This window comes from Piliocolobus tephrosceles, chromosome 6 (genome assembly GCF_002776525.5).
Source record: "Piliocolobus tephrosceles isolate RC106 chromosome 6, ASM277652v3, whole genome shotgun sequence".
Classification (NCBI taxonomy): domain Eukaryota; kingdom Metazoa; phylum Chordata; class Mammalia; order Primates; family Cercopithecidae; genus Piliocolobus; species Piliocolobus tephrosceles.
In genome coordinates this window covers 56,699,716-56,726,027 of record NC_045439.1, presented here as the reverse complement: position 1 = coordinate 56,726,027, position 26,312 = coordinate 56,699,716, and the positions used below count along the sequence as shown (strand labels likewise).

General features: G+C 37.1%; 1 protein-coding gene across 2 annotated transcripts in view; it reads left to right on the top strand.

The window, feature by feature from the left end:
* The window catches only part of ATL1 (atlastin GTPase 1), a 100,584-nt gene that overhangs the window by 69,859 nt on the left and 4,413 nt on the right, over nt 1–26,312 (top strand). For both annotated transcript variants that reach the window (XM_023222600.1, XM_023222599.2), the window contains 6 exons: nt 10,697–10,789; nt 11,802–11,940; nt 17,904–18,031; nt 19,128–19,184; nt 20,779–20,850; nt 25,339–25,770. In XM_023222600.1, coding sequence (XP_023078368.1) covers nt 10,697–10,789; nt 11,802–11,940; nt 17,904–18,031; nt 19,128–19,184; nt 20,779–20,850; nt 25,339–25,770 — 921 coding nt within the window. The remainder of the gene's footprint in view (nt 1–10,696; nt 10,790–11,801; nt 11,941–17,903; nt 18,032–19,127; nt 19,185–20,778; nt 20,851–25,338; nt 25,771–26,312) is intronic.

Below are 26,312 nucleotides of genomic sequence, written 5' to 3'. Positions count from 1 at the left end.
ATCATTTCTGAGCCATACCACAGTTCTACTGAATTGGAATCCCTGTGTTTAGACCAGGGAATCTGCACTCTGTATGTCATTCTTGAGCACATATTTGAGGACAGATTTAGCCACTGGGCACACTCCAGCAGACAGCATCTATGGCAGAAGGTTCTGGTGGCAGAAGGTTCTGGTAGCCGAGAGATAGGGCACCATTTCTATGTACATTTCTGTGTACAGGTAGTTAGTAGATTAAGGTTGGCCTATAATAGGAAAGTAGGAAGCATAATCCCTAAAAACTTTCCTTCACACAAACTTGACTTCTCTTAGAAGCCTTATTTCTTTCTTGAGCATATATTTTAGGACTATTTACATTTATTCTCTTCTCTTCCATCCCCTCAGTGTCAAGTACTTCACTTTCTGGAATTAATTCAGCCCAGTTTTCACCCATAGCATGTTTATATTAACCATTTTCATACACTTAAAAATCCAGCAAGACCTTAGACTTTAGAAAGAGATTCAAATTCTCTTTGTGAGATAAAAGTAAAAACTCAATTCTTCACATTCCTTTCAGCAGAGATGTAATTATTAGGGAGCACATCAGTCTGTACCAGTTTTAAGTTAAACTGAAGGTTGCTGAAAAATAATAGAAGGGGAAGCATATCATAATACTCTGTTACATTAAGACAGGTACTCTGTTTCTCACAATTTCTCATTCAAATTGGGCCTACACAGGGCAATTAGGAATTATTTTACTCTAGTTTGCTTAATTATATTTGAGGACCATTTATTCCCATTATTTGAGAATGTCCATTTGCACAAAATTATTTGATAGTGATTTAAGCTACTTTGAAACAAAACATCTTTGATCAAATATCTGTGATGATTATAACTGACAAGTCATACCTGATAAATGCATGACCTCACTGAGAAAATGAAAGGCTGATGTCTGTCAGCTTGGGCTGAAAATTAAAGGAAATGATGTGGAAAAAGACAGCTGAGGAAGTTATCTGCCCTATCCCATGTTCTGTCGAGAGAGCAATTTAGGTGATCTGAGAGCTGTATGGATTAGAAGAAATACTTACCTGGCTACACAGAACTAGGTCAGTGGTGTAGACTAGGATTCTCCCAATTTCTACATTTAGGTACCTGAAATGTCTAGAAGAGCAATAACAGCAGTTTATTGCCTGCTTATTCTGTGCCATGCACTGTACTAAGCATTTTCCTTACGTTGTTCAAATTAGTGATCATTACAGTTCTATAAAACAAGTAATGTTACCACTCCTTCTTTATTCTCATCTTTAATTTTTCTGTCCAATGAGAAGTACTGAGGCTGAGAGTAGTTGAGAAACTTACTCCTGGTCACATGTATCTTTAAATTGTAGAGCTGACCTCAACCTAGGCCACAACTCAGAGCGCTTGCACTTAATTACCATCTTTTAGTGCTTCTCTTTGCTGTCTTAATCTGAGCCACTTACTGAGCTATATTTTATTGTCTTACATTTTAATGTGCCTGTCCCCTCTCACTAATTAAATTATAAATGCCTTATTAGCAAGAACTTTGTCATTGACTTTTTGAAGTCTAGAGCATCTACCATGCTGTTAATAAAGCATGTGTTCAATAAATGTTCACTAAGGTGGTGGTATTTAGATATTTGGGATTATAAATAGTCTGCATATACAACTCCAAATTGAAAGACCTGGATTCAAGATCTGGAGCAACTATTACATATCCAGCCCAGTATTGTCTCTTTATACTTTTAAGGTAAGAACTATAACTAAACAATATTAAGTCGTAAGTTGACGTGAGAGTGTCCAAAATATTTGTACTGGGCATGGTCTCTTCTTGAACTGGAAAAACACAATCATGAAATTCTCCTTCAATGGGTAAGGGTAGTAGAGTTGCTGCATTGAAAGTGTCACACTGATAGGTGGTAATACAAAAAGAAAATACCACATTTTGTTAGTTAAGACTAACAGAAAAATGTTGGGTGTTTTCAGTTAGCAATAGTGATTGTACTGTATGTGGTACCATCAAATTTAAAGGTGATCCTAGAGCATGGTCTGTAGATACTTCAAGTAATTAGATGAAGCCGTAACTGCTCTGAGGCAAGGAAGATAAGCCTTGGTTACTGGATCAAGCAATGGGCCACAAAAGGCACTGAATCTTTGCTGTTGATTTAATACTTAGCATGGCTTTTCTTTTTAATAAAAAAGAAAAAGTTACGATAATTCGGAAGGATTGATCTGCCCTCCTATTAGCTTGTCTCTAATTTTTCTGCCCATATCCTTGGAGAGTTTGTACAAAGATTCTTCATTTTTTTTTTTTTTTAATTATACATGTTATAGGTATTCTTAGCTGCCTTGGGACACCAGTTCTTCCAGTGGATTTTCTGCCTGCAATATCCATAGACTTCCCTATCTATAGGTTCCTGATTCATAGAGAACAGAGGATATTTTGGTCTGGTTTTTATCTGAAGGGCCACAAATTTGTTTTGATTTCTATTTTGCTAAATACCCAAGCCCTATGAAAAGTCAGTGATATACTGGAGGTTTCCAAATTGGCAATTTCTCATTCAACCTTTTTTTTCTGAGTCTATATTTTATATCTGAGCCTCATATGTTTTTTCTTCCATATTCATATTTTATGTCTGAAAGTTTCCTGAAGTCAGTTTTTAAAGTTTCCTGTTGATTCATCTTTATTTTATTTATAATTTAGAATCTTTGTCCAATTGATATTTAAGAGGAAGTCTTCCAAAATAGCCTTCTGTAAGTTTTTTTATTTTTCTTGCCCCCTAAAGGCCACTTAATTGTTAAAATGTATTATCATTATGTTTTAATGAACAGCTGGATTACTTAAATATTCTCCTGGTCTTTCTTATCCCACTGTTTTTAACCATTTTTTTTCCCACCTGAAGGTCTAACAATTAAGTGAACTAGTTGGAACAGAACTGATAGTTCAGGACAGTAAATATTTAACAAGTCTGCAACAAATTTTTATCTTTCTGGGTTAAAAGAAATTCCTTAACACTCAGCTCAAGACCAGAGTTTAAGTTCAACTTCTGTAGAATAGCCTTCTGATCTAGCAGTTTTAAATAGATTTGGGCAGTGTGCCCACTCCTTTCCTGTGAAAATTCCTGAGGAAAAAGTAGCTGGTTTAGAAGGTCAGGGGAAGGAGCAGAAGTAACTGAAGGGATGTACTGAGTGGTAAAAATAAAACTGAGTGAAAAGAAATGCAAAGAAGGCAGGTTTCAGAAGGTTACAGTGTCAAATGTAGAGACTGCATTTTGGAGTCAGCATTTTATTTTGAGGCCTCAGTTTATTACGTAAAGAAGCTAACTAATGAGTGTTTGGTATTTGTCTCAATGTTTAAAGAGCTCCTCTTGACTGTGTTGTTTATTTTTACATGTCCAAAGTTCACCATAATGGCCACAGTTATTCTCATTTTTTAAAAGTTTATTTACTATTATTGATACAAAACTTAGGGTTGTCATTTAATAGAAATAGGAAGCAGAAATTCTTCTAGGAGGAGGTTGTAGTTTTGATATAGAGAAACCTGTAACATAAAAGTTAATCAATAGTATGTGCTCATGAGAAGTGTTTTGGGTTCTTTAAGCAAGCAGAGGCTAGGACAGAGTTGTATCATCAATAATCTGACAATTACTGATTTTGTATTATGTACTATACAAAGTGACTCATGCATGTATTGACAAGACAGAGAGTGTCCTCTTGAAGGTTTTGTAGGGAATCTAAGGCAAAATTTGATTAACTACTTTTGCATAAATTGGTTGCCAGCCTACCAGACTTTCAACCGTGAGTCTTTGGGACAGTGTGAATAGGACTGAAGACTTCTTAGGCCTATGCTTCCATCTGTTCTTTATAGAGCAGTTTTGTATTCATTCAGTGATACAAAACAATTCAAGACAAAACAAAAACACATGAAACAAGACTTTGTACAAATTGTCAAATAAAAGAAAGCAAAGCAAGCAGCCAAAGAACAAGCAGGCTAGTGGCAAAAATATTCATTGAATGGTGTGCCCCCAAACCAAAAGTTCTAAGAACTTTATACAAAAATTAGGTCTTATTATTGATCAGGTGAATGTACTTCCAAAACTAAAACTTGAATTACTCTATGCAAAGACTTAGGACTAATGACTTTATATAAAGACCTGTACAGTTACAAAATCCTAGGATAACAAATTAATTTAGCAACAAGAGCTCAATGAAGCAAATCAGAACTCAGATTGTTGTTGAGACAGACTCACCTGGAAGCAAACTGAAGGACAAATGGAATTTGGGAACAAGGCAGAAAGAGAATGCACCTACTAGTCTAAGAGTCACAGAGAATGCTGCCAAGTGAGGGCGTTCAAAAATGGTACAATGAGACTTCCAGAATTGGCAAAAGATAAGACCATCGCTCAAAATATGACTTAAAAATCAAAGCTAAATTTATTGCTTAATGAAGTAGAGCTCTCTGCTGGTGAGGCATAGTCTCATTGAGCAAAGCAAACTGAAGACCACATGTAGGCATCAGAGGCTTGTTTTGGAGTTTTGTGGGTTATGGAAGCAAGATGGGTTGACATCAATCTGAGAATATGTCTTTTGTTCAATGTGTTGGATATAGAGGTGAGAACAGTAAGTTTTCTGGAGTGAGTCTTTGACTACTTGACTGACTTTTAAAGCAATGAGGCTCTCTGTTGGCTTTTTGTATGGGTTGTTGATTGAAGTAATTGTTACTTACTTTGGGTTTAAAACCAGTTCTGGTGTTTACTTTATCTGAAACTGAAATTAGAAACTGATTAAATGTATTAAAAACCAGTTCAGGTATTTACTGGAAGTTTTAGAAGATGTAGTCTTTTTCTGTGAGTGTAGGAATAATTTCATGTATTTATAATGGATGTGCACATAAATTTACTGTTATTTTTCAAATAACATTTATTTCATATAAGCTTTTTATACTGACATGATCAACTCATGTGTTGATATATTCCACATACTTATTAGTAGCTATGTGTTATCATATTAATGTACCATAGTTTGTGTAGCTATTTCTCAGTTGTTGAGCATTTGGATTTATTTCAGTTTTTCATGGTTACCAAGTCATGCTGTAATACTCCTTTTGAATAATTTCCTGAAAGATATAGTCTCCAGAGGGAAGCTAATAAAATTAATCATGATTTTAAAAAGTTAGATGATTATTTCCTTTGTAAACTAAGTATAGTATAGGTCCATCACTTGACCCAGTTGCCTGACTGAATTTAATTTTAAAAAGTATTTGTGGCTTCATATGTTTTTATCTGAGCAAATTCGGCTAATTTGTATTCTTAGTTTTTATCTCTACTTATATGCATACATGAGCAAATCAAGATTCTGCAGTGTAGAAAAAACTGATAGATTTTGACATACAGACTGAATTTCATACAAATCCATACATGATGAATGGAAAGCATATAAATTATCTAGGAAGGGATGGGGGATAGTAGGCATGCTCATCCCCATTCATGAGAACCAATTATTAAATATACAGGAATTATATAAACCAGTTATTAAACTTTTAATAGCTTGGAATCAGCTATGATGGGTATATTTACACCACAGGAATTGGCAAATGCTACAGATCAAGGCTTTCGTTTTTCTTTTTGTCAGAGAGCCAGTTTATCAGCACATCACTGGATGAGAACATCAGGCAGGAAACCTAGGAGTTGGAACATTGCCATTAATTTCATGATTACTTTATATATTGCTAATTTTAAAAAATGAAGCTTTATATTTGCTTCTATACCACACATGGTCCTCATTATTTTGAATTGGGAAGATGCTGAGTGAAAAAGAAAGATTAAAAGCTCCCAAGAAAAATGCAAAATACAGCCAAATCCACATACTTGGTTTCATTTATCCTGGTTCATGAACCTCTATTTTGCAAAAGTTACTTCCCAGCTAAATCTATTTCCAAAATACATGTTTTAGGAAAAAATATTCAAAATACAAATTATTATATTTTGACAAAAATTGTGGCAAAAAATGGACATCTATTTAAAGTTAGCAGGCTACTTAAAGAGGGTGGATGTGGGTATTTTTAATTCTTTTCTCTACAAGAATCCCTCCTCTCCCCCAAAAGAATCTACAAAACAAAATAAGAGGGAGGAGAGGCTCCATCTGATGGAAACAAGAAAGATCCATAATCACACACCACTTAGAAGTGACCCTGTTTAAGGAAAAAAGATGTGATTCAAGGATTTTATGTCCAGCAAAATTGACTTTCAGGTATAAAGGGCTACAACTATTATCAACATGTAAAATTCCAAGGAATATTGTTCCCATGACCCTTAATGCAAAATCTACTAAAGAATGAATTTCAGATCAGCAAAGATGACAAAAGGACTAGGAGTGATCATTAAATGTGTATTTGTTTGTGGAACTTGGACTAAACGAGGGACAAAAGGGAGAGAACATCATATGTAATGTCTATTTTCTTCAAATAAATAAATGAATAGATAAACTAAAAAGTAGGAGAATGAGGAGAGCATGTGCCAAATTAAAAAACAAAGAACTTTCATTAAGTATTCCTAGTAGTTGATGGTGGTATTGGTACTGCTACTCTGCGACTGTTGGGTATGTATTATAGCATTGAAAAAATGAGTAATTATGGGATATCATAATTCAGCCATCCCTGATGCATTAAGAATCAAGACTCTTGATTCAAGATTATTGGATAAGGAGATCTGGATATAATATAGACATTCAGTGGAAACTCTATAGTCCTGAATTTGAATTGGGAGTGTCAGTATGAATTTATGAGATATCTTTTCACAAACACACACACAATTTTATCCTAGCTCTACCCACTGAAAAGGTCTAGAAACACCGACCAATGCAGCAGCACTTTGAGCATTATAATCTTGAAGTACCATATTTCACTAAAAGAAACCAGTGCTTCTTAGAGAAATGCCCGATTCTAGGTCTAAGGCAGAAAATGAACTTGGAACAACTTTGGGGAAAATAAAACTGTTATAAAGTTATGTTAGTTATTTTTCTGGATTTTTTTTTGTGATACTTGCCAGTTTTTTGAATTTGTAATTTATATTCGTCATTCTAAGTAAATATTCACTTTCAAGCCTAATTCTGCATTCTTTTTCTCACAGAGGCTTTCCTCTGCCCCACACTGCCCCACAGATTATGTAAGCTTCAGGCCCCATAAAACCTGGATTCCCACCTGCCTCTCTACCACATATGCATAATGGGAGCCCCTGAAGAAGAAAATGAAACAAATGAGGAAACAATAAATGTAATAGAGGAACAATATTTAAAGAGATGATAGAGGAAAACTTTTCTCGAATGAAACTTGAATCTTCATACTATTTCCCTAGGGAAAACTGATACATTCCAGTCAATATGAGAATATACTTAGTAAAGTTATTGAACTTTTAAGAACAAAGGATCCACACAGAGTTTTCCATAGCAATATTCATGGAAAAAGATGAATGATAATTGACAAAGTTTTGAAAGAGTCACCCCAATAATTTTTATGTCCTGCCAGTTGTTCATTAACTATGAAAGCAACAGAAGATATTCTCAAAAATGTGAGTACTCAGGAAATACAGCAATCCTAATACTACTTCTTGGAAAGCCACATGGCAAAATTTGGCCCACTTTTATTTTATTAAAAATAAGAGCTCAGATATGGAGAAGTTGACAGTGAAAGGATTTTTGATTCAGTGAATCCAATTAAATATAACACTAAAGCCAAACAACTTTGAATATTGTGAGTATAGAGCAGAGTGTAAACATTTTAAACCCTGACATTGTGAAATTGATAATTAAAAAATGAGAAAATGATTTATTCAACAGATCTGTATTGAGCACTGATTCTGTGCCAAGCCCTGTTCTAGGTGTTAAGGATACTATAATGAGCAAGAAAGAGATTCAACGTTTGCCTCCAGAAGGCTTACAGTCTATAAATAATGCACCATAACATTATGGTTTGGAGTTACCTATTTCTTTTTCTGTCTAGTTCCCCTTCTAGCAATAGAACTCCTCTTTCCAATTCCCTTTAGTTCAGGTGAACCTGATGACATTCACCCCTTACATAGAGGTGACAATTCAGACCATCCCATCCCTCTGACCATAGTGATTATTTCTGGACTGGGATTATATGATCAAATTGGGCCCATTCCTGGAAATTTCCTGAGATTGCTGTCATGAAAAACTGACTCGCACTGGTGTTGCTAAGCTAGCAGGGTGTGAATCTGGATCTCAGTGGTCATCTTGGCCATCATGTAGACAGGACTGTTCAGAGAGAGAAAGAGCCTTGATGTCATTTAAGTGTCCCAAATCCTTCTGAAATCACCTGCACCACTGACCTTTCCAGTTGCAGAACCAATTATCTACTTTTTTGCTTAAACTTGTTGGAATTGGATTTCATTACTTACAATTGAAAGAAGTCCACCAAATTCTAGTAGAAGTGTTATAATAGGGGAAGTTCAGGGTGATATGGGAACACATAGCAATAGTACATATATAAATTGTCTTATAATTTCCATATGCATTTTGTAGTATCTTTCAATGTTTATTATATTTTAAACATTTTTACTCAAACTGCTTTTGGTTTTATTTCAAAGTTATGACATGTTAAAAGTAGAAGGAAGGGAGGAGTGGTAACAGGAAATCTGAGAATGCTGATTTTCTCATGGCAGGGAGTTAAAGGTGAAACATATATTTAAAAAGCATGACTCCAAACAAATCAGTAAAGACAAAAGACCTGATCAGCCTCTTCACAAAAGAGAATAAACACAAAGGGCCAACAAACATAGGACAATGTGCTTAATTTCATTAATCATCAGGGAAATGCATATTGAACACAATGGGCTAGGCTACTAAACCACACCCTCCAGAATGTTTAAAATTAAAAAGACAGAGAATATCAAGCATTGGTGAGGACAACGTGTAGCATCAGGAACCCTCTAAGACTGCTGGTAAGGTTATAAATTGGTACTTTGGAAAACGGGACAATGTCAGCCAATCCTGAACATGTGCACACTCTCTACCCAGTAATTCTGCTTTAGTTATAAATGCAAAAGAAAGAAGACACAGAAAGAAGACCAGAAGACACATGAATGTTCGTAGCAGCACTATTCATGCCAGTCAAGAACTAGAGACACTGAAATGCCCATCTACAGAATGAATTAATAATTATTCACATAATGGGAAATTGTGCAGTAATGACTATGCATGATAAACAATTATGCAATAATATAATCTCACAAATATAATGTTGAGTGACAGAAGCTAGACCAAAAGAATACGTCATGTATCATGTATGATTTCACTTAACGGAAATTATAAAAACAGGCAAAACGAACTGATGCTGTTAAAAGTCAGGCCCGTGGTTACCCTTGAGCAAGGGGTCATGACTGGAGGGTGGCAGGAGCAGGGGCTTGTGGAGTGCTGGATATTCTCTGTTTCTTGATCTAGGTGCTAGTTACACAATGTGTTCAGTTTGTGAAAATTCATTAAGTTATATACGTAATGTGCAGTTTTCTGTATGTGGACTATATTCCAATCAAAGGTGTAAAAAGTTAAACACATGACTCCCAGCTCAATGTTTTCCAAAATCTTTGTTCTTAACTTCGAGTGAATTTATTAGAACTTCTAATGGTAAAAAATCATTTACTTGAAATTCAGCAGTATTTTAAATGCCATCTTGTCTTCCTTTTAGCCAGTTAATTTCAAGTGCATTTTAATACTTTTTATTTAAAATGCCACATACAAAACAGTTCCACATTTTATAAATCTGTTTTTCTCCTTTTTCTTCCTTTTAGCCCTCCTCCATTTGTGTATGTACCTAGGGAGATGACTGGATGATGTTCACCAAGTGTTAATTATCGTTAAATCCAGGAGATGGGATTTGGGGTGAATTTTTTTTTTTTTTTTTTTATGAGATGGAGTCTCGCTCTGTTGCCCAGGCTGGAGTGCAGTGGCACGATCTCGGCTCACTGCAAGCTCCGCCTCCCAGGTTCACGCCATTCTCCTGCCTCAGCCTCCCGAGTAGCTGGGACTACAGGCGCCCGCCACCACGCCTAGCTAATTTTTTGTATTTTTAGTAGAGACGGGGTTTCACAGTGTTAGCCAGGATGGTCTCGATCTCCTGACCTTGTGATCCGCCCACCTTGGCCTCCCAAAGTGCTGGGATTACAGGCGCGAGCCACCGTGCCCAGCCTGGGGTGCATTTTTAAATTTTCTCTCTGGACTTTGCTATCTAGTTTGAACTTTTTATGATGAGCATACATACATATCATTTCTATAAAAACATTAAAACAATTTCTTTATAAAAGAAAAGCTGATCTCATATCTTATGCCTGTATTCAGCCATAGCCATCAGAAAGGACGATTCTTAGGAACGTATTCTACACAAAATCTGATTATAGTGACATAGCTCCATTCAGGCAGTTTGGGAGTCATCTGTGTCATCTCTCAGTGGGGTGCTTTCATGCTGGCATTTTGTAGGCAGCTTTCTGTTCACACTTAATGGAAATAGGTAGGATGATCTCATAGGGGAGAGACTGCCCAGACACTTGCAAAGGTTTTATGTTTGATTTTTAATTCAGCAATGTGGGAAAGAACGATATTCAAATGACAATGATATTATAATTGATTTCTGTAAAAAGCAAAGGGAGGCACCTTGAAGTCCTCATATCTATCCTTTCTTATCATTTTTTAGAGTCTGATATTTCTTGTTCGAGACTGGAGTTTCCCATACGAATTTTCATATGGAGCTGATGGTGGTGCCAAATTCTTGGAAAAACGCCTCAAGGTTTGTTAGATATTTAGATGCATGAAATTTCACTGATAATAATCTAGAATTATTTTTGTTGGATCATTTGGTGAATAGATACTCAGTAGCCACAATCTCATTTGTTATCGATATTAATGACACAGGTAAAGAATTCTTTGTATATATCTATAAAACAAGAATTTACTCCTAAAGATAAAACTTTTACTTTGAAGAATTAAGTCACTTCAAGACTGAGTGCAAATATCAAGATTCAGGTTTTAGTAGAGGTTTCAAAGCCAATGTAACATATATCTAATTTTCAAATCCCTGGAGTCAATCTTAGAACACAGAATGTAAAATTAGAAGGCCTTCCACTTTCTGTGTTGGGCTAGTTCAATACTGTACAAATTGTTACACTGAGCAGATATCACCAAAAGTGCCAACTGGGAAATCAGGGAGAAAGATCAAAATTTGCAAAAATGTTCCTTGAAAATTCACATCTCTGAACCTATTAGGTTTACAGTCATAATAGTTTGTTTATATTAAAAACTATCAAATATGTATTTACATAAGGTGGGAGGTGAGGGTGATTTAGCTTGTAAATAAACACCCAACTATTCAGATTCCATTCTAGAATTTAAATGTACACTTACCAGGTGATAGGAGGCTGTCTTAAATATCTACTAAAAAGAAAGTAGAAATATCTTACTTTCTCTTTGTGGCTCCTATGAGTGCTTTGAATTAAAATTTGAATTTGTAGAAACTAGCCAGAGTAAAACTCTATTAATTTGTATTAAAAATGGGAAGGCCCATTTGAGTTAGTATAAGGGTAGACACTTGTTAATTATAACTGTGCCATGTGTTTTCTATACTTAGACATGACTGTGTGTGGCAAACCCACCCAAAACTTTCTTCTTTCTTTAGTAGCAGCCCTGTCGTGTCATTTTTATCATTGTGGGACCAAAAAGACATAGCAAATATAAGATGCCACAGAATTCCTTTGCAAAATTTATGATGAAAGTAGTTTAAACTTCAGAATGATTTACTGCAGGTCTCAGGGAACCAGCATGAAGAACTACAGAATGTCAGAAAACACATCCATTCCTGTTTCACCAACATTTCCTGTTTTCTGCTACCTCATCCTGGCTTAAAAGTAGCTACCAATCCAAACTTTGATGGAAAATTGAAAGGTTTGTGTCTATTAGTGAATATGTTTGCATCACTTAGTCTGATTATAAAAATGTCATTTTATCTACTGGGCTTATGGCTGATAGTTTAGTTTATCTACTGATAGGAGGCTGATGATTAGAAATTGTCAGGAGAATAGGGCATCCTGGGCTGGTGCTCCTCCTTGGTGAACTGTGGGATTCTGTGGGCGCTGAATATATACACTGCCTGCAAAAATAGGCCAGATCCTGAGTTCACCTAGAAGGCAGTAACTGTCACCTTCTCATCTCTGTACACTGAGAAGTGCTCCTTCATGTTTTTATGCTTCATTTTCCTTACCTACACGAAAAAGGAAAACAGATGTCTATAGTATTGGAATTCTGTATTAAGTTATATAATTAGAGATTGAGAGAAATGCTCTTTAAAACTGCTCCTAAATAATTTAATTATAAATTATTAAAAACTTCACTAAAAATGGAATCTTGTGTGGAAGAGGACCAGTTTCTTAAAAAAAAAAAAAAAAACTAGAGTGTTTTTCAAATAGTGTATACTTATAGGATGTAATTATGTCTTTAATAGAGGACTGATTGTTACATGATTCCAAAGCAGCTTGACTTGTTAAACAAACAAACAAACAAGAGTGGGAGGGGAGGTAGGAGTCTGGGAAAATGGAAGTTAATCTTTCCCAAAAGATAGCCATCAGGGCTGTAGACATATGCTTTGTAGTTAATACGACATAGTTCAAAGACATGACTTTTTCACTTGAAAGCATGGTGTGGAATATACCACTGAATTCAGACATTTGTTTAATTTACTGTGGCCTTTGTGCGTCGTGCCAGGAGTGAGACAGTGACATTACAAGCTTTTCAGCACAATTGTTGTCAGAGGGATTTAAAATTACTTTAAAGAAAGGACAATATAACTTGTATCCAGTTTTATGAAACTGGCAGATTTGAAAGGCAAATGAATTATTTTTGTCCTTGCACCCAAGACATTGACTCTCAGATACCTTATATTTAACTTTAGTAGTTAGTACCATAAATACAATACCAAATTTCTCAATCATTCATCAGCATGGCGCTTATACACATTGTGTCTTACTTTTATACAACAGACTAGATAGCAGTAAGCATATGGTACATATGGATGACAGGCTTCTATAATTTCACTGTCACATTTATGAATTCCAACCCACTAGTGGATGCACAGATCTCAGTATTGTGCAATTACCTAATGGCTTTAATGTGTTTTGAATAAATTACATAAAGAAAGGCTTCTTACATAAAGAGAAAGCTTCTCTTTCTCCTCTGGAGTTGGGAGACATAAACAGGCAGAGGAGGGGTGCGCCTTCAACAACAGTCCTTTATTGGAACTAAAAATTACTGTGGCTTGTTCCATTACTGCAGTATATAGCTACAGCTCTTGGAATAACTGATACTTTTTGCAATGAAAGAGCTCAGGGAGAGAGTTTAAGACAAATCATGCAAATGCAAAATCCTACTTATTATTTGTATTTTTTATTTTTAGAGACAGGGTCTCACTCTGTGGCCCAGGCTGGAGTGCGGTGGTGCAATCCTAGCTCACTGCAACCTTGAACTCCTGGGCTCCAGCCATCGTTTTGCCTCAGCCTCCCAAGTAGCTAGGACTAAAGGCACACACCACCATGTGCAGCTAATTTATTTTTTAAATTTTTTGTAGAGATGAGGTCTTGCTGTGCTTCCAGGGCTGGTCTCAAACTTCTGGGTTCAATCAGTTCTCCTATCTTGACCTCCCAAAGTGTTGGGATTACAGGCGTGAGCCATTGCACTCAGCCACTTATTTTTTTTTTTAGAGACAGGGTCTCACTCTGTCTCTCAAGCTGGAGTGCAGTGGTGCGATCATAACTCACTGCAGCCTTGAACTATTGAGCTCACGCAATCCTCCTCCTTCAGCCTCCCAAATAGGACTACAGGAGTGTGCCAGCATGCCCGGTTATTTATTTATTTATTTATTTATTTATTTATTTATTTATTTATTTTGCAGAGATGGGGGTCTCACTATGTTGCCCAGGCTGGTCTTGAACTCCTGGCCTCAAGTGATGAATTACAGGAGCCACTATGCTTGGCCAGAATCCCATTTTTTAAGACATTTGTTCTCCATCAAATTTTATTCACTTCTATGCATATATTGACCTACACAATTGGTTTATAGCTAACTATAAGTTATGAGTTTACCAAAGTGGCTCACCTAGGAAAAAGAGAAGTGAAAGGTAGCTTCAATTTCCATAAAAGTTCCATTTTAATGAGACTTTTATATCTTACAAGACTGCTGCTATAAGCCATCTTGTGGGCAGAAATGTACTTTGCCTCCGTGTTTCTTTGGGCAGTTTTGAAAGTCTGCTATCTACATTATTTTTCTGTCCCACCCTGAATCTTACAGGTTGGTGTGATTTCTATCCAGGGTGTCTTGTCAGCTGACCATGATGTTCTCCAGAGGACTGGCATCTCAGTGGTTGCCTCTGGTGAAGAAAAGTCTCTGAATAAACAATTATGCAAAAGTTGTTCTTTGATAATAGTTTCTCATATACTCTTTCACACACAGAAATAACTTTCTAGCTCATTATCAATAGTAATCATTGTTATAATAACTATTTGTTCATGGTTGCTCAAAGTATTGCAATTATTATCTTACCTATGTCTAGTGTTATTAAAAACTGATAATACTATGATTAAATTTAACTACTATTAATTTAAGAGCTTCCCAAAAGGAAATGAAGAAGATTAAAGGCACTTAATCACATTCATTTATGCAACATTCAACCAGCTCTTATTGGGTGCTTACTGAATACCTACCCTAGCATTGCAAATACAATTTTTTAAATAACAAGGAGTTATCCTTTTTTTTTTTTTTTTCAGGTTGCTCTGCATTATAGTACCATATGTAGAATGGGCAGATAGCCACATTATAAGATGTGGAGCTGCTTCCTTAGCAGCTGCAGTTAGACTTCAGAATGCATAGTCAAATGCGTGTTTCTAATCACTTATCAGAATCAGGAAATCCCGAGAAAATAGCTTCCTTTGTTAATTTATACAGCAATACTATACTAGTGCATCTGCCCTGTGGAGTTCTTACAAAGCATGCATCATATTCTCAATTATTGTGGCAGATAACCACCACTTTGACCAAGCCACTAAAGTCCTTGGAAGATTTTACCCTTGTGGAAGAAATTACCAAAGAAACTTACTGAACATAATTCTGAATCAGCTATTCATATATATTAATTGAACACTTGCAATGCCAAAGCTTATTAATACACCTCTGCAAATCAATTTGAACTGGTTTGCAGATTTTCTGGGTCATGTATTTACGGTGTTCAACTAACATTAGCAAGAGCTCACTACCTATGTATGTTATGAATATATTGTTCTTATCTTCTGAATCCACAATTGGAATATCTAGCATTGGTTCCAGTGAGAACAAAGATGGCTACTGCCATCTTCAGACACATTTTTTAATCCAAATGTGTGGTTAGATGCTGGTTACTTTAATGATAATTAATTACCATACTTGCTGGTGCATTAACACACAGTCGTGTCTTATTCCATTCCAATTGTATAAGGAATGTTTGGGGGCAGAAATTTATATACATGTTTTGAAAGTGATTTTAAAGTGGTTTTATAAAAAGAAAACTTTGTTTTATTCAGAAACTCAAGAATTCATACATTCTAGATGTATAGTAATACTCTACTCAAGATGAAAAAACATAAGATCATATAGCAAAAAAGAAACCTGTTAGTATCAGTGAATACAGATACATGGCAGGCAATAAAACACAAAACAGGAATGTGGTAACATAAATACAAATATCAATATTGTATTCCAGTGAATACTGGTAACTAAAAAGCAAACCGCAATAATAAATCTATATATAGTATAAAGCAAAATTATCAGTGAAAATTGGTACAATGCAAACAACAAAGTAAGTTTGAATAAACTCCACTACAAGTACCCATAAATCATGGTCACTAGAATTTCAAAGTGGCACAAAACATGAAGCAAAATAACTTTGAAAGATATCCAGCATCATGCTTGTGTGTGTCATAAAAGAAGTAAAGAAAACAAACTCTAACATAAAATAGTATTTCAGTGTAGCCCCAATGTTATAACATTGGGGTTATAACAATAGGGAAAATGCAAACACAGTCTTAAGGTTTGAATCTTTAAGGCCTTCAAAATCACCAGCCCCAAAGCCTGAAAACTCAGTAACTCTGCTAAAATTTAGATTTTTAAAAATTACAGGCAGTTACTGAATTTACTTAGGAACCAAGCAAGTCACTGGACAGATCATGCTTTTTTACATAGTATGTGTATTTTTCCATATATATATATGTGTGTGTGTGTGTGTGTGTGTGTGTGTGTGTATATCTATGTATGTATGTATTTTTTTTTTTGGAGACAGGGTCTTGCTCTGTCACACAGGCTGGAGTGCGGTGGCACAATCTCAGCTCACTGCAACCTCCACCTCCGGGTTCAAGTGATTCTCCTGCCTCAGCCTCCAGAGTAGCTGGGACTATAGGCATGTGCCCCCATGCCTGGCTAAGTTTTTTTGTTTTTTGTTTTGTATTTTTAGTAGAGGTGGGGTTTCACCATGTTAGCCAGGATGGTCTCGATCTCCTGACCTCATGATCCACCTGCCTCAGCCTTCCAAAGTGCTGGGATTATAGGCGCGAGCCACTGCGCCCAGCCATGTACAGCTAATTTTTATATTTTAATAGAGACAGGATTTCACCACGTTGGCTAGGCTGGTCTTGAACTCCTGACCTCAAATGATCCACCTGCCTCGGCCTCCTAAAGTGCTGGGATTACAGGCGGGAGCCACTCCACCCGGCCCAATTTTTCCATATATTTGAAATAACAACTTAAGAAATTATCCCTGTGTTGAGAAGACTTCTCTGGTGATCTGTTTTCTATATTACTTTGCTAAGTTTGTAATGTTAAGCTTTAACCTACTGCTACAGCTTGGGTTATGTGTAATCAATTATATCAAACATGACAGCTACATAATGCATACTACCTCTCATCTTCTTAAGTGGCCTTTTCTTGCTGTTTTATTTTGTGTTGCTGAGTTCCACCACTAGAGGTAGCATCATTATCACTATCTTTTTGAACTCTGCAGTCCAGTTACCACAGCTTACCCAGTTTTGTACAATTCTTAGAAAATGGGCTCGCTATGCATGGAGTAATTTTTGGATACATTTTCTGGAGGGAATGCATTATAATAAGCCAGTAAAAAATCTGGTCTCTTCCCCATTTATGAGCCTATGTATATAAAACCACAAACAAGACTTAAAACATGAACTGGTTATGGCTGGGCGTGGTGGCTCATGCCTGTAATCCCAGCACTTTGGGAGGCCGAGGCGGGCGGATCATGAGGGCAAGAGATCAAGACCATCATGGCCAACGTGGTGAAACCCCACCTCTACTAAAAATACAAAAATTAGCTGGGCATAGTGGTGTGCACCTGTAGTCCCAGCTACTCAGGAGGCTAAGGCAGGAGAATCGCTTGAACCCAGGAGGTGGAGGTTGCAGTGAGCCAAGATGGCACCACTGCACTCCAGCCTGGGGGACAGAGCAAGATTCCATTTCAAAAACAAACAAAACAAAACAAAAAAGCAAAACAAAACAAAACAAAAGAAACCTTCAACTGGTTATATGAATGGGTTACATACAAAGCATACATGTAAAACCAAGCAAGCTAACTTATAATATCAAAAAGCTAATTTATAGGTGGAAGACAAGATACATATGAAACGGGAGTGGAAATTTGGGCAAGGAGAATCATTCACTGTGAGAAGAGCAGGTTTCAGGAGTTGCTTAAGTGATGGGGAAGTGCATGATGGCATTATCACTGGGGAGCAAATGGGGGAGATCAAAGGATGTTTTTTTCTGTGGCATGGAAGACTGGGAAGGATTCCAAAAATAATAATGGATTTGCTTTTATTTGTAGAAATAGATGATGAATTCATCAAAAACTTGAAAATACTGATTCCTTGGCTACTAAGTCCTGAGAGCCTAGATATTAAAGAGATCAATGGAAATAAAATCACCTGTCGGGGTCTGGTGGAGTACTTCAAGGTATCACTCTCATTTCTAGAGCCTTTGTGAGCACTTAGATTTGATCTATATTGGATCGTAATTCCTATAAACAAAAATTATGGACCCTATAATATTAGAGCAAAGGTACGAGGAATCTATAAAAAGGATTTTTAAAATCCCTTTTAAAAAGCTTCTTCAAAACCTTTCAGAAAGCTTCCTTTCTGAAATTATTCTTTTGAGGAAACCACATAAAGGTAACTTTATTGTCCCCTTTTATATTGAGGGAACTGTATTTTGAAATATGAATGTAAGAGTTGGAAAAGTCTTTTGGGGGAATGAGGTGTTTCCCAGGGCCCATGATCTATTCTGAATTTTACCTTCATAATTCTGAAGATTTTCCCCAGGGGGATACCTTCCTACTGAAGAAAATACTTCCGCATTTCTTACTCTGCACCAAGAGCCAATATGAAGTGGAATTATTTTAAATTTGCATTTACCTGTTTACCTTAGATAGCACTGAATACTTTTTACCAACCCATATATATCCTGGAGAATTTCAGTTACCAACCCAGTTGTGGACTGATACTCCAAGGACTAAAATATCAATTTTTAAAATTCATGCTTTGTCATTTAATATGCTGTCATATAAGTTCTGTACGATTGATTTACCTTCATGATTGTCAGCAAATAAATGTCATGTTATTTATCTAAAATATGAATTTTTACTGCGTGTAACACTGTGGAGGTGCTTACAATTTGGTAGGAGATTCAGAACCCTCACAAGGGTCTGTTCCATAAAGCTTATGACATCAGCAGGGTACAGATTCCTGTGGGCACTGAAAAAGGGCGGATACTCCCAGCGGAGGGGTCTAAGAACATTTTAAAGGGAGTGGCATTGAGTTGAGCCTTTAAGAAGGGCCAGATTGGCAGACAGAGATGTTTGAAAAAGGCATTTCGGGAAAAGGAAACAACATGAACTAAGAAAAAAGGGAATTTAAGTATGAGAAAGATAAAATAGTTATAAGTTCCTGAAAATATTTTTGAAATGTCAAGAGCTTAGAATGCAATTTCATAGAATTAGAGGAAATATTGAATGGAATTGCTTGAACATGAATCTTTTTCTTTTTTTTTTTAGGCTTATATAAAGATCTATCAAGGTGAAGAATTACCACATCCCAAATCCATGTTACAGGTATTTATTAATGAGGAGGCATAAAGTTTTAAGACACGTGACTAAGGCTAAGATTTCTGGCTGTCAGAAATTACCAGATAATAATATTAGACAGAATGAGTTATTGGAAGATTATTTGCCTAATAACTTTACCAATTTATGTTTTCATCTAAACATTTTTCACATAAACATATTGCAGCCTCACTTGTGTTGAGACACAAACACTTTATACCAAAGGGTTTTCATTCTCTTTGCACTAAATTTGTTTAGAAAACAGTCTTATATTATGATTTAGATTCACACATGTAACAGACAGTAGAAAAGCAGGTCCAAGTTTTAAACAACTGTTTCTCCACAAACCTTTTTTTTTTTTTTTTTTTTTGAGACGGAGTCTCCCACTCTCACCCAGCCTGGAGTGCAGTGGCGCAATCTCGGCTCACTGCAAGCTCCGCCTCCTGGGTTCACGCCGTTCTCCTGCCTCAGCCTCCCGAGTAGCTGGGACTACAGGTGCCCACCACCATGCCTAGCTAATTTTTTTATATTTTTAGTAGAGACGGGGTTTCACCATGTTAACCAGGATGGTCTGGATCTCCTGACCTCGTGATCCGCCTGCCTCGGCCTCCCAAAGTGCTGGGGTTACAGGCGTGAGTCACCGTGCCTGGCCTCCACAAACATTTTTGTTTTAAAAGGAGCCAGGCATGGTGGCATGTGCCTGTAGGCTCAGCTACTCAGGAGGCTGAGGCAGGGGGATCACTTGAGCCCAGGAGTTTGAGTCCAGCCTGGGCAACATAGTGAGACCTCACGTATAAAAAATAAGTCAATATATTTTGGCTGAGAGTGGTGGTTTATGCCTGCAATCCCAGCACTTTGGGAGGCCGAGGTGGGCAGATCACGAGGTCAATAGATTGAGACCAGCCTGGCCAACATGGTGAAACCCCGTCTCTACTAAAAATACAAAAATTAGCTGGGCGTGGTGGCACGAGCCTGTAGTCCCAGCTACTTGGGAGGCTGAGGCAGGAGAATTGCTTGAGCCCGGGAGGTGGAGGTTGCAGTGAGCTGAGATCATGCCACTGCACTCCAGCCTGAGCAACAGAGCAAGGCTCAGTCTCAAAAAAAAAAAAAGAATAAAAAATAAATAAATAACTTTTAAAAAGGGAGAAACTAGTTTCCTTATATATTTTTAAAATGTAAGTTCTTAATAGTTCCTTTTTGTTATCAGTGATACACTCTTCTATCAGCAGCAGTCCTTAGACATATTTGTGTATATTAGTATTTATAAAATGTCTGTATATTATTCCCCATGAGTTTGGGTTTATAGATATTTTTACTTCCCAGCATTTAATGACAGGTTAAAAAATATTTTTTGAGAGGAAAAGTCTTCCAAATGAAAATTCATTTTAGAACTATTGTGTATTGCGTAAAAATCTGTTTATGCATTTTTGAAACTTTTTTACTAATTTTTTAAATGTAGAAATATTGTAAACGTTTTAAATTACGTTGAGGACTTTGGTTTCTTGCACATTTCCTGCACATGATGCTCTGAAATGTGAACTGCCTGTGGAAGTTTAATCAATATGAACTGCATTTTACATCATATTTTGTACTTTGTCCAAAGGCCACAGCAGAAGCTAACAATTTAGCAGCCGTGGCAACTGCCAAGGACACATACAACAAAAAAATGGAAGAGGTAAGAATTAAATATTTTAAATGCTATCTTAAACAAAACCAGTATTCTTCATGCAACTTATTCTTTTTCCTTCCATGTTACACTGTACACACATGCAATGAGGTGGCTTTGACTTTTTCCTCAGCCTGTATCACATGTCTATTTATTATATTCCTGAAGTATTTTAAAAAACATTACGTGCGCAATTTTAAAGGCATTTTAAATGAATTGTATCTCTCTGTAATATATTCCTATTCACATATTTAGGGGCGTGCCAGATCTTTCCGCTATTTATAAAATCTAGTAGCTAAAATAGCATGTGGTACCCTCACCACTACGCCTCCTTATATTCCACAATTTTGGTATTTCTCTTAAAGATGAAACCTTTTAGGAAAAAAAAAAACCTTAAGGGCAATATTTCTATTTATTACATTTCCTCATTTTAACACTCCAAATTAGGATGGATCTAATAATTTATTGTGTATATGTACTACTGTGATAGATATTTTCTCTTGAAAATGTTATGAAATTAGGTTGGGTGCGGTGGCTCACGCCTGTAATCCCAACACTTTGGGAGGTCGAGGCACATGGATTGCCTGAGGTCAGGAGTTCGAGACCAGTCTGGCCAACATGGTGAAACCCTGTCTCTACTAAAAATACAAAAAAAAATTAGCCAGGCATGGTGGCGTGTGCCTGTAATCCCAGCTACTTGGGAGGTTGAGGCAGGGTAATTGCTTGAACAAGGGAAGTGGAGGTTGCAGTGAGCTGAGATTGTGCCACTGCACTCCAGTCTGGGCAACAGAGCAAGACTCTGTCTCAAAAAACAAAATGTTATGAAATTAAAATTGCATCCAAAATTGAAGTCTTAGAATCAACGAAAATGTAGTGTATGGAGTGGCATTGTTTATGACATAAGGACAATCAGAATGAAAGAATTCTCGATAATAGTTAAATCTCAAATGCAGGTATACCTCATTTTATTGAGCATCACTTGCACTTTTTACAAATTGGATGTTGCCGGCACTCCTATGTGGAGTGAGTCTCTTGACACCCTTTCTCCAACAGCATGTGCATGTCTGTGTCACATTTTGGTAATTCTCACAATTTTTCAAACTTTTTCATCATTATTATATCTGTTACGGCAACCTGTGATCAGCGATTGCTGATGTTACTATTGTAATTGTTTCGGAGTGCCATTAACTGTGCTATTATAAGATGCTGAACTTAATCGATAAATGTGTTTTCTGACTGCTCCATCAACCAGCAGTTCCTCCATCCCTCCCTCTCTGCAGTCCTCTTTTACCTGAGGCACAATAATATTGAAATTAGGCCAATTAATAACGCTACAATGGCCTCTAAGTGTTGAAGTTCAAACAGACACATCTCTCACTTTAAATCAAAAGCTAGAAATGACTAACCTTAGTGAAGAAAGAATATGAAAAGCTGACACAGGCCAAAAGCTAGGCCTTTGCACCAAATAGCCAGGTTGTGGATGCAAAGGAGAAGTTCTTAAAGGAAATTAAAAATGCTATTCCAGGCTGGGCACAGTGACTTATACCTGTAATCCCAGCAATTTGGGAGGGTCTTATACCTGTAATCCCAGCACTTCGGGGGGCTGAGGCAGGTGGATCACTTGAGGTCAGGAGTTTGAGACCAGCCTGGCCAACATGGTGAAACCCTGTCTCTACTAAAAATACAAAAATCAGCCAGGCATGGTGGCACACGCCCGTAGTCCCAGTTACTCAGGAGGCTGAGGCAGGAGAATCGCTTGAACCCAGGAGGCAGAGGTTGCAGTGAGCCAAGATCACACCACTGTACTCCAGTCTGGGTGACTGAGTGAGACTCTGTCTAAAAAAAAAAAAAAAAAAAAAAAAAAAGCACGAACAGCTACTCCAGTGAACACACATATTATAAAAAAGTGAAACAGCTTTTTTGCTGACACAGAGAAAGCTTTAGTTCGGATAGAAAATCAAACCAGCCACAACATGCCCTTAAGCCAAAGCCTAATCCAGAGCAAGGCCCCTAACTCTGTTCAGTTCTATGAATGCTGAAAGAGTTGGTTAAGATGCAGAATAAAGCTGGAAGCTAGCAGAGGTTTTTGGTTCATGAGGTTTAAGAAGCCATCTCCGTAATATAAAGTGCAAGGTGAAGTAGCAAATCTTGATGTAGAAGCTACAGCAAGTTATCCAGAAGATCTACCTGAAATCATTGATGCAGGTGGCCACACCAAACAGAGATTTTCAATGTAGATGAAATAGTCTTCTATTGGAAGATGCCATCCAGGACTTTCCCAGCTAGAGAGGAGAAGTCAATGCCTGCCTTCAAAGCTTGGAAGAACAGGCTGACTTTCTTGTAGCTGGTGACTTTAAGTTGAACACAGTGTTCATTTACTATTCCCCAAATTCTAGGACACTTAAGAATCATGCTAAATCTACTCTTGCTTGTGCTCTATTAATGGAACAACAAAGCCTATGTAACAGTACAGCTGTTTACACTATGGATTACTGAATATTTTAAGCCCACTTTTGAGACCTACTAAGAAAAAGATTCCTTTCAAAATATTACTGCTCATTGGCATGAACTTACTCACCAAAGAGCGCTGATGGAGATGTATTTAAGGAAATTGATGCTTTCAATGCCTGCTAACACAATATCCATTCTGCAGCCCAGGGATCAAGGAGTAATTTTGATTTTCAAATGTTAATAAGAAATATATTTTGTAAGGCTATAGCTGTCATAGATAGTGATTCTTCTGCTAGATCTGGGCAAAGTACATTGAAAACCTTCCAGGAAAGATTCACCATTCTAGATGCCATGAAGAAAATCTGTGGTTTATAGGAGGCAAAAGTATCAGCATCAACAAGAAGGTGGAAAAAGTTGATACCAACTCTTCTGGATGACTTTGAGGGGGGTTCAAGACTTCAGTGGAGGAAGGAAGTGCAGGTGTGGTGGAAACAGCAAGAGAACTTAAAAGTGGAGCCTGAAGATGTGACTCAATTGTGTAATCTCATTTAACGGATAAGGAGTTGCTTCCTATGGATAAGCAAAGACAGTGGTTTCTGGAGATGGAATCTACTCCTAGTGAAGATGCTGTGAACAGTGTTGAAATGACAACAAAGGGTTTAGAGTATTTTTTATTGATACACAATAGATGTACATATTTTTGGAATTCATATGATAAATTGATACATCCATATGTAAAGATCAAATCAGGGTAAGTGGGATATTTATCACCGTAAACATTTCTTTATGCTAGGAACATTCGAATGATTCTCTTCTGGCTATTTTGAAATGTACAATATTGTTATTTACAGTCACCCTACTGAGCTATTGAACACTGTCTTACTTCTTCTAACTGTATATTTGTACCCATTAATCAACCTCTCTTCATTCCCTTCCCCGACCCTTTCCAGAGCTTTAAAATATTAAATAAAGTTAGCTGATAAAGCATTGACAGGGTTTGAGAGGATTGACTCCAATTTTTAAAGAAGTTCTGCTGTGAGTAATATGCTGTCAAACAGCATCCCAGGCTATAGAGAAATCTTTCATGAAAAGAAGTCTATCAATATGGCAGACTTTACTGTTGTCATATTTTAAGAAATTGCCACAGCCACCTCAATCTTCAGCAACACTACTCTGATCAGTCAGCAGCCATTGACATCGAGGCAAGAGCCTCCACCAGCAAAGACTGATGTGCTGAAGCCTCAGATGATCCTTAGCATTTTTTTGCAATGAAGTGTTTTAAATTATGTACATGGTTTTTAGACATGCGATTGCACACTTTAATAGACTGCTATATAATTATAAACATAACTTTTATATGCATCAGGAAATAAAAAAATCATGTGACTCACTTTATTGCAGTGGTCTGGAACCAAACATGTATTATCTCTGAGGCATGGCTATAACCAAAGTGAATGAATGGTATGGTTAACTGAGATCACCCTTGTAACTTTTCAAAAACTTGAAAATGTGATTCAAGAACATTTACTATACTCCTAGTTTCTGGAAGAAAATACTCTATGGGCTCCATTCAAACAAAAATCAGTAAAACTGCTAAAGAATGTATTTCGCAGTTTACTTTGAGAGCTTTATAGCATTGATCATTGTTTATTAAACTTCATTGGTTAAAATGACTTTGGTGAAGATTTCCTAGAATTTGGATATATGTAGTTTTCTTAGATTTGGATTCATTCTGTGAATGAACTCAATTTTGTACTTCATGTTGTATCACACGTCTTTTCATCTTGAAGGACTTGAAGTGATGAATATTATTTTCCACGGCAAAAAGAGAAAAATGTAAAATGACTTTAAGCCACCTATAGAATACCAGTCCCATTTACAGTCATGCCTCATGGATAGAGGGTGGAAAGATGTGGGCTGACAAAACATACATGCAGGCTCCTGATTATTCATGTATTCTAACAAACTCAGCTAAGTGAAACATTTTGATACAGTTGCCAATTTCACTCTACATTGCATAAACGAATACTTCTCTGTCTGATACAGATTTGTGGTGGTGACAAACCATTTCTGGCCCCAAATGACTTGCAGAGCAAACACCTGCAACTTAAGGAAGAATCTGTGAAGCTATTCCGAGGGGTGAAGAAGATGGGTGGGGAAGAATTTAGCCGGCGTTACCTGCAGCAGTTGGAGAGTGAAATAGATGAACTTTACATCCAATATATCAAGCACAATGATAGCAAAAATATCTTCCATGCAGCTCGTACCCCAGCCACACTGTTTGTAGTCATCTTTATCACGTATGTGATTGCTGGTGTGACTGGATTCATTGGTTTGGACATCATAGCTAGCCTATGCAATATGATAATGGGACTGACCCTTATCACCCTGTGCACCTGGGCATATATCCGGTATTCTGGAGAATACCGGGAGCTAGGAGCTGTAATAGACCAGGTGGCTGCGGCTCTGTGGGACCAGGTAAGAACACTTTTAATTCACAACTAAATTCAGCACACATTTGAATGTCATCCGTGTGCCAGCCACTGCATCAGATGTTGGAAATAACACAGATCAACATGAATTGGGCCCCAGTCATCAAGAATGTTATGACCTGCCCAGATACGAACAACTAGCTATATAATACTGTGTAAAATGTGAAGTCCTACACAACTATTTTCCAGTTAACATTTCAGCATTTAAAAAAATACATCAGGCCGGGCGCGGTGGCTCAAGCCTGTAATCCCAGCACTTTGGAAGGCCGAGACGGGCGGATCACGAGGTCAGGAGATCGAGACCATCCAGGCGAACACGGTGAAACCCCCGTCTCTACTAAAAAAATACAAAAAACTAGCCGGACGAGGTGGCGGGTGCCTGTAGTCCCAGCTACTCGGGAGGCTGAGGCAGGAGAATGGCCTAAACTCGGGAGGCGGAGCTTGCAGTGAGCCGAGATCGCGCCACTGCACTCCAGCCTGGGCGACAGAGCGAGACTCTGTCTCAAAAAAAAAAAAAAAAAAAAAAAA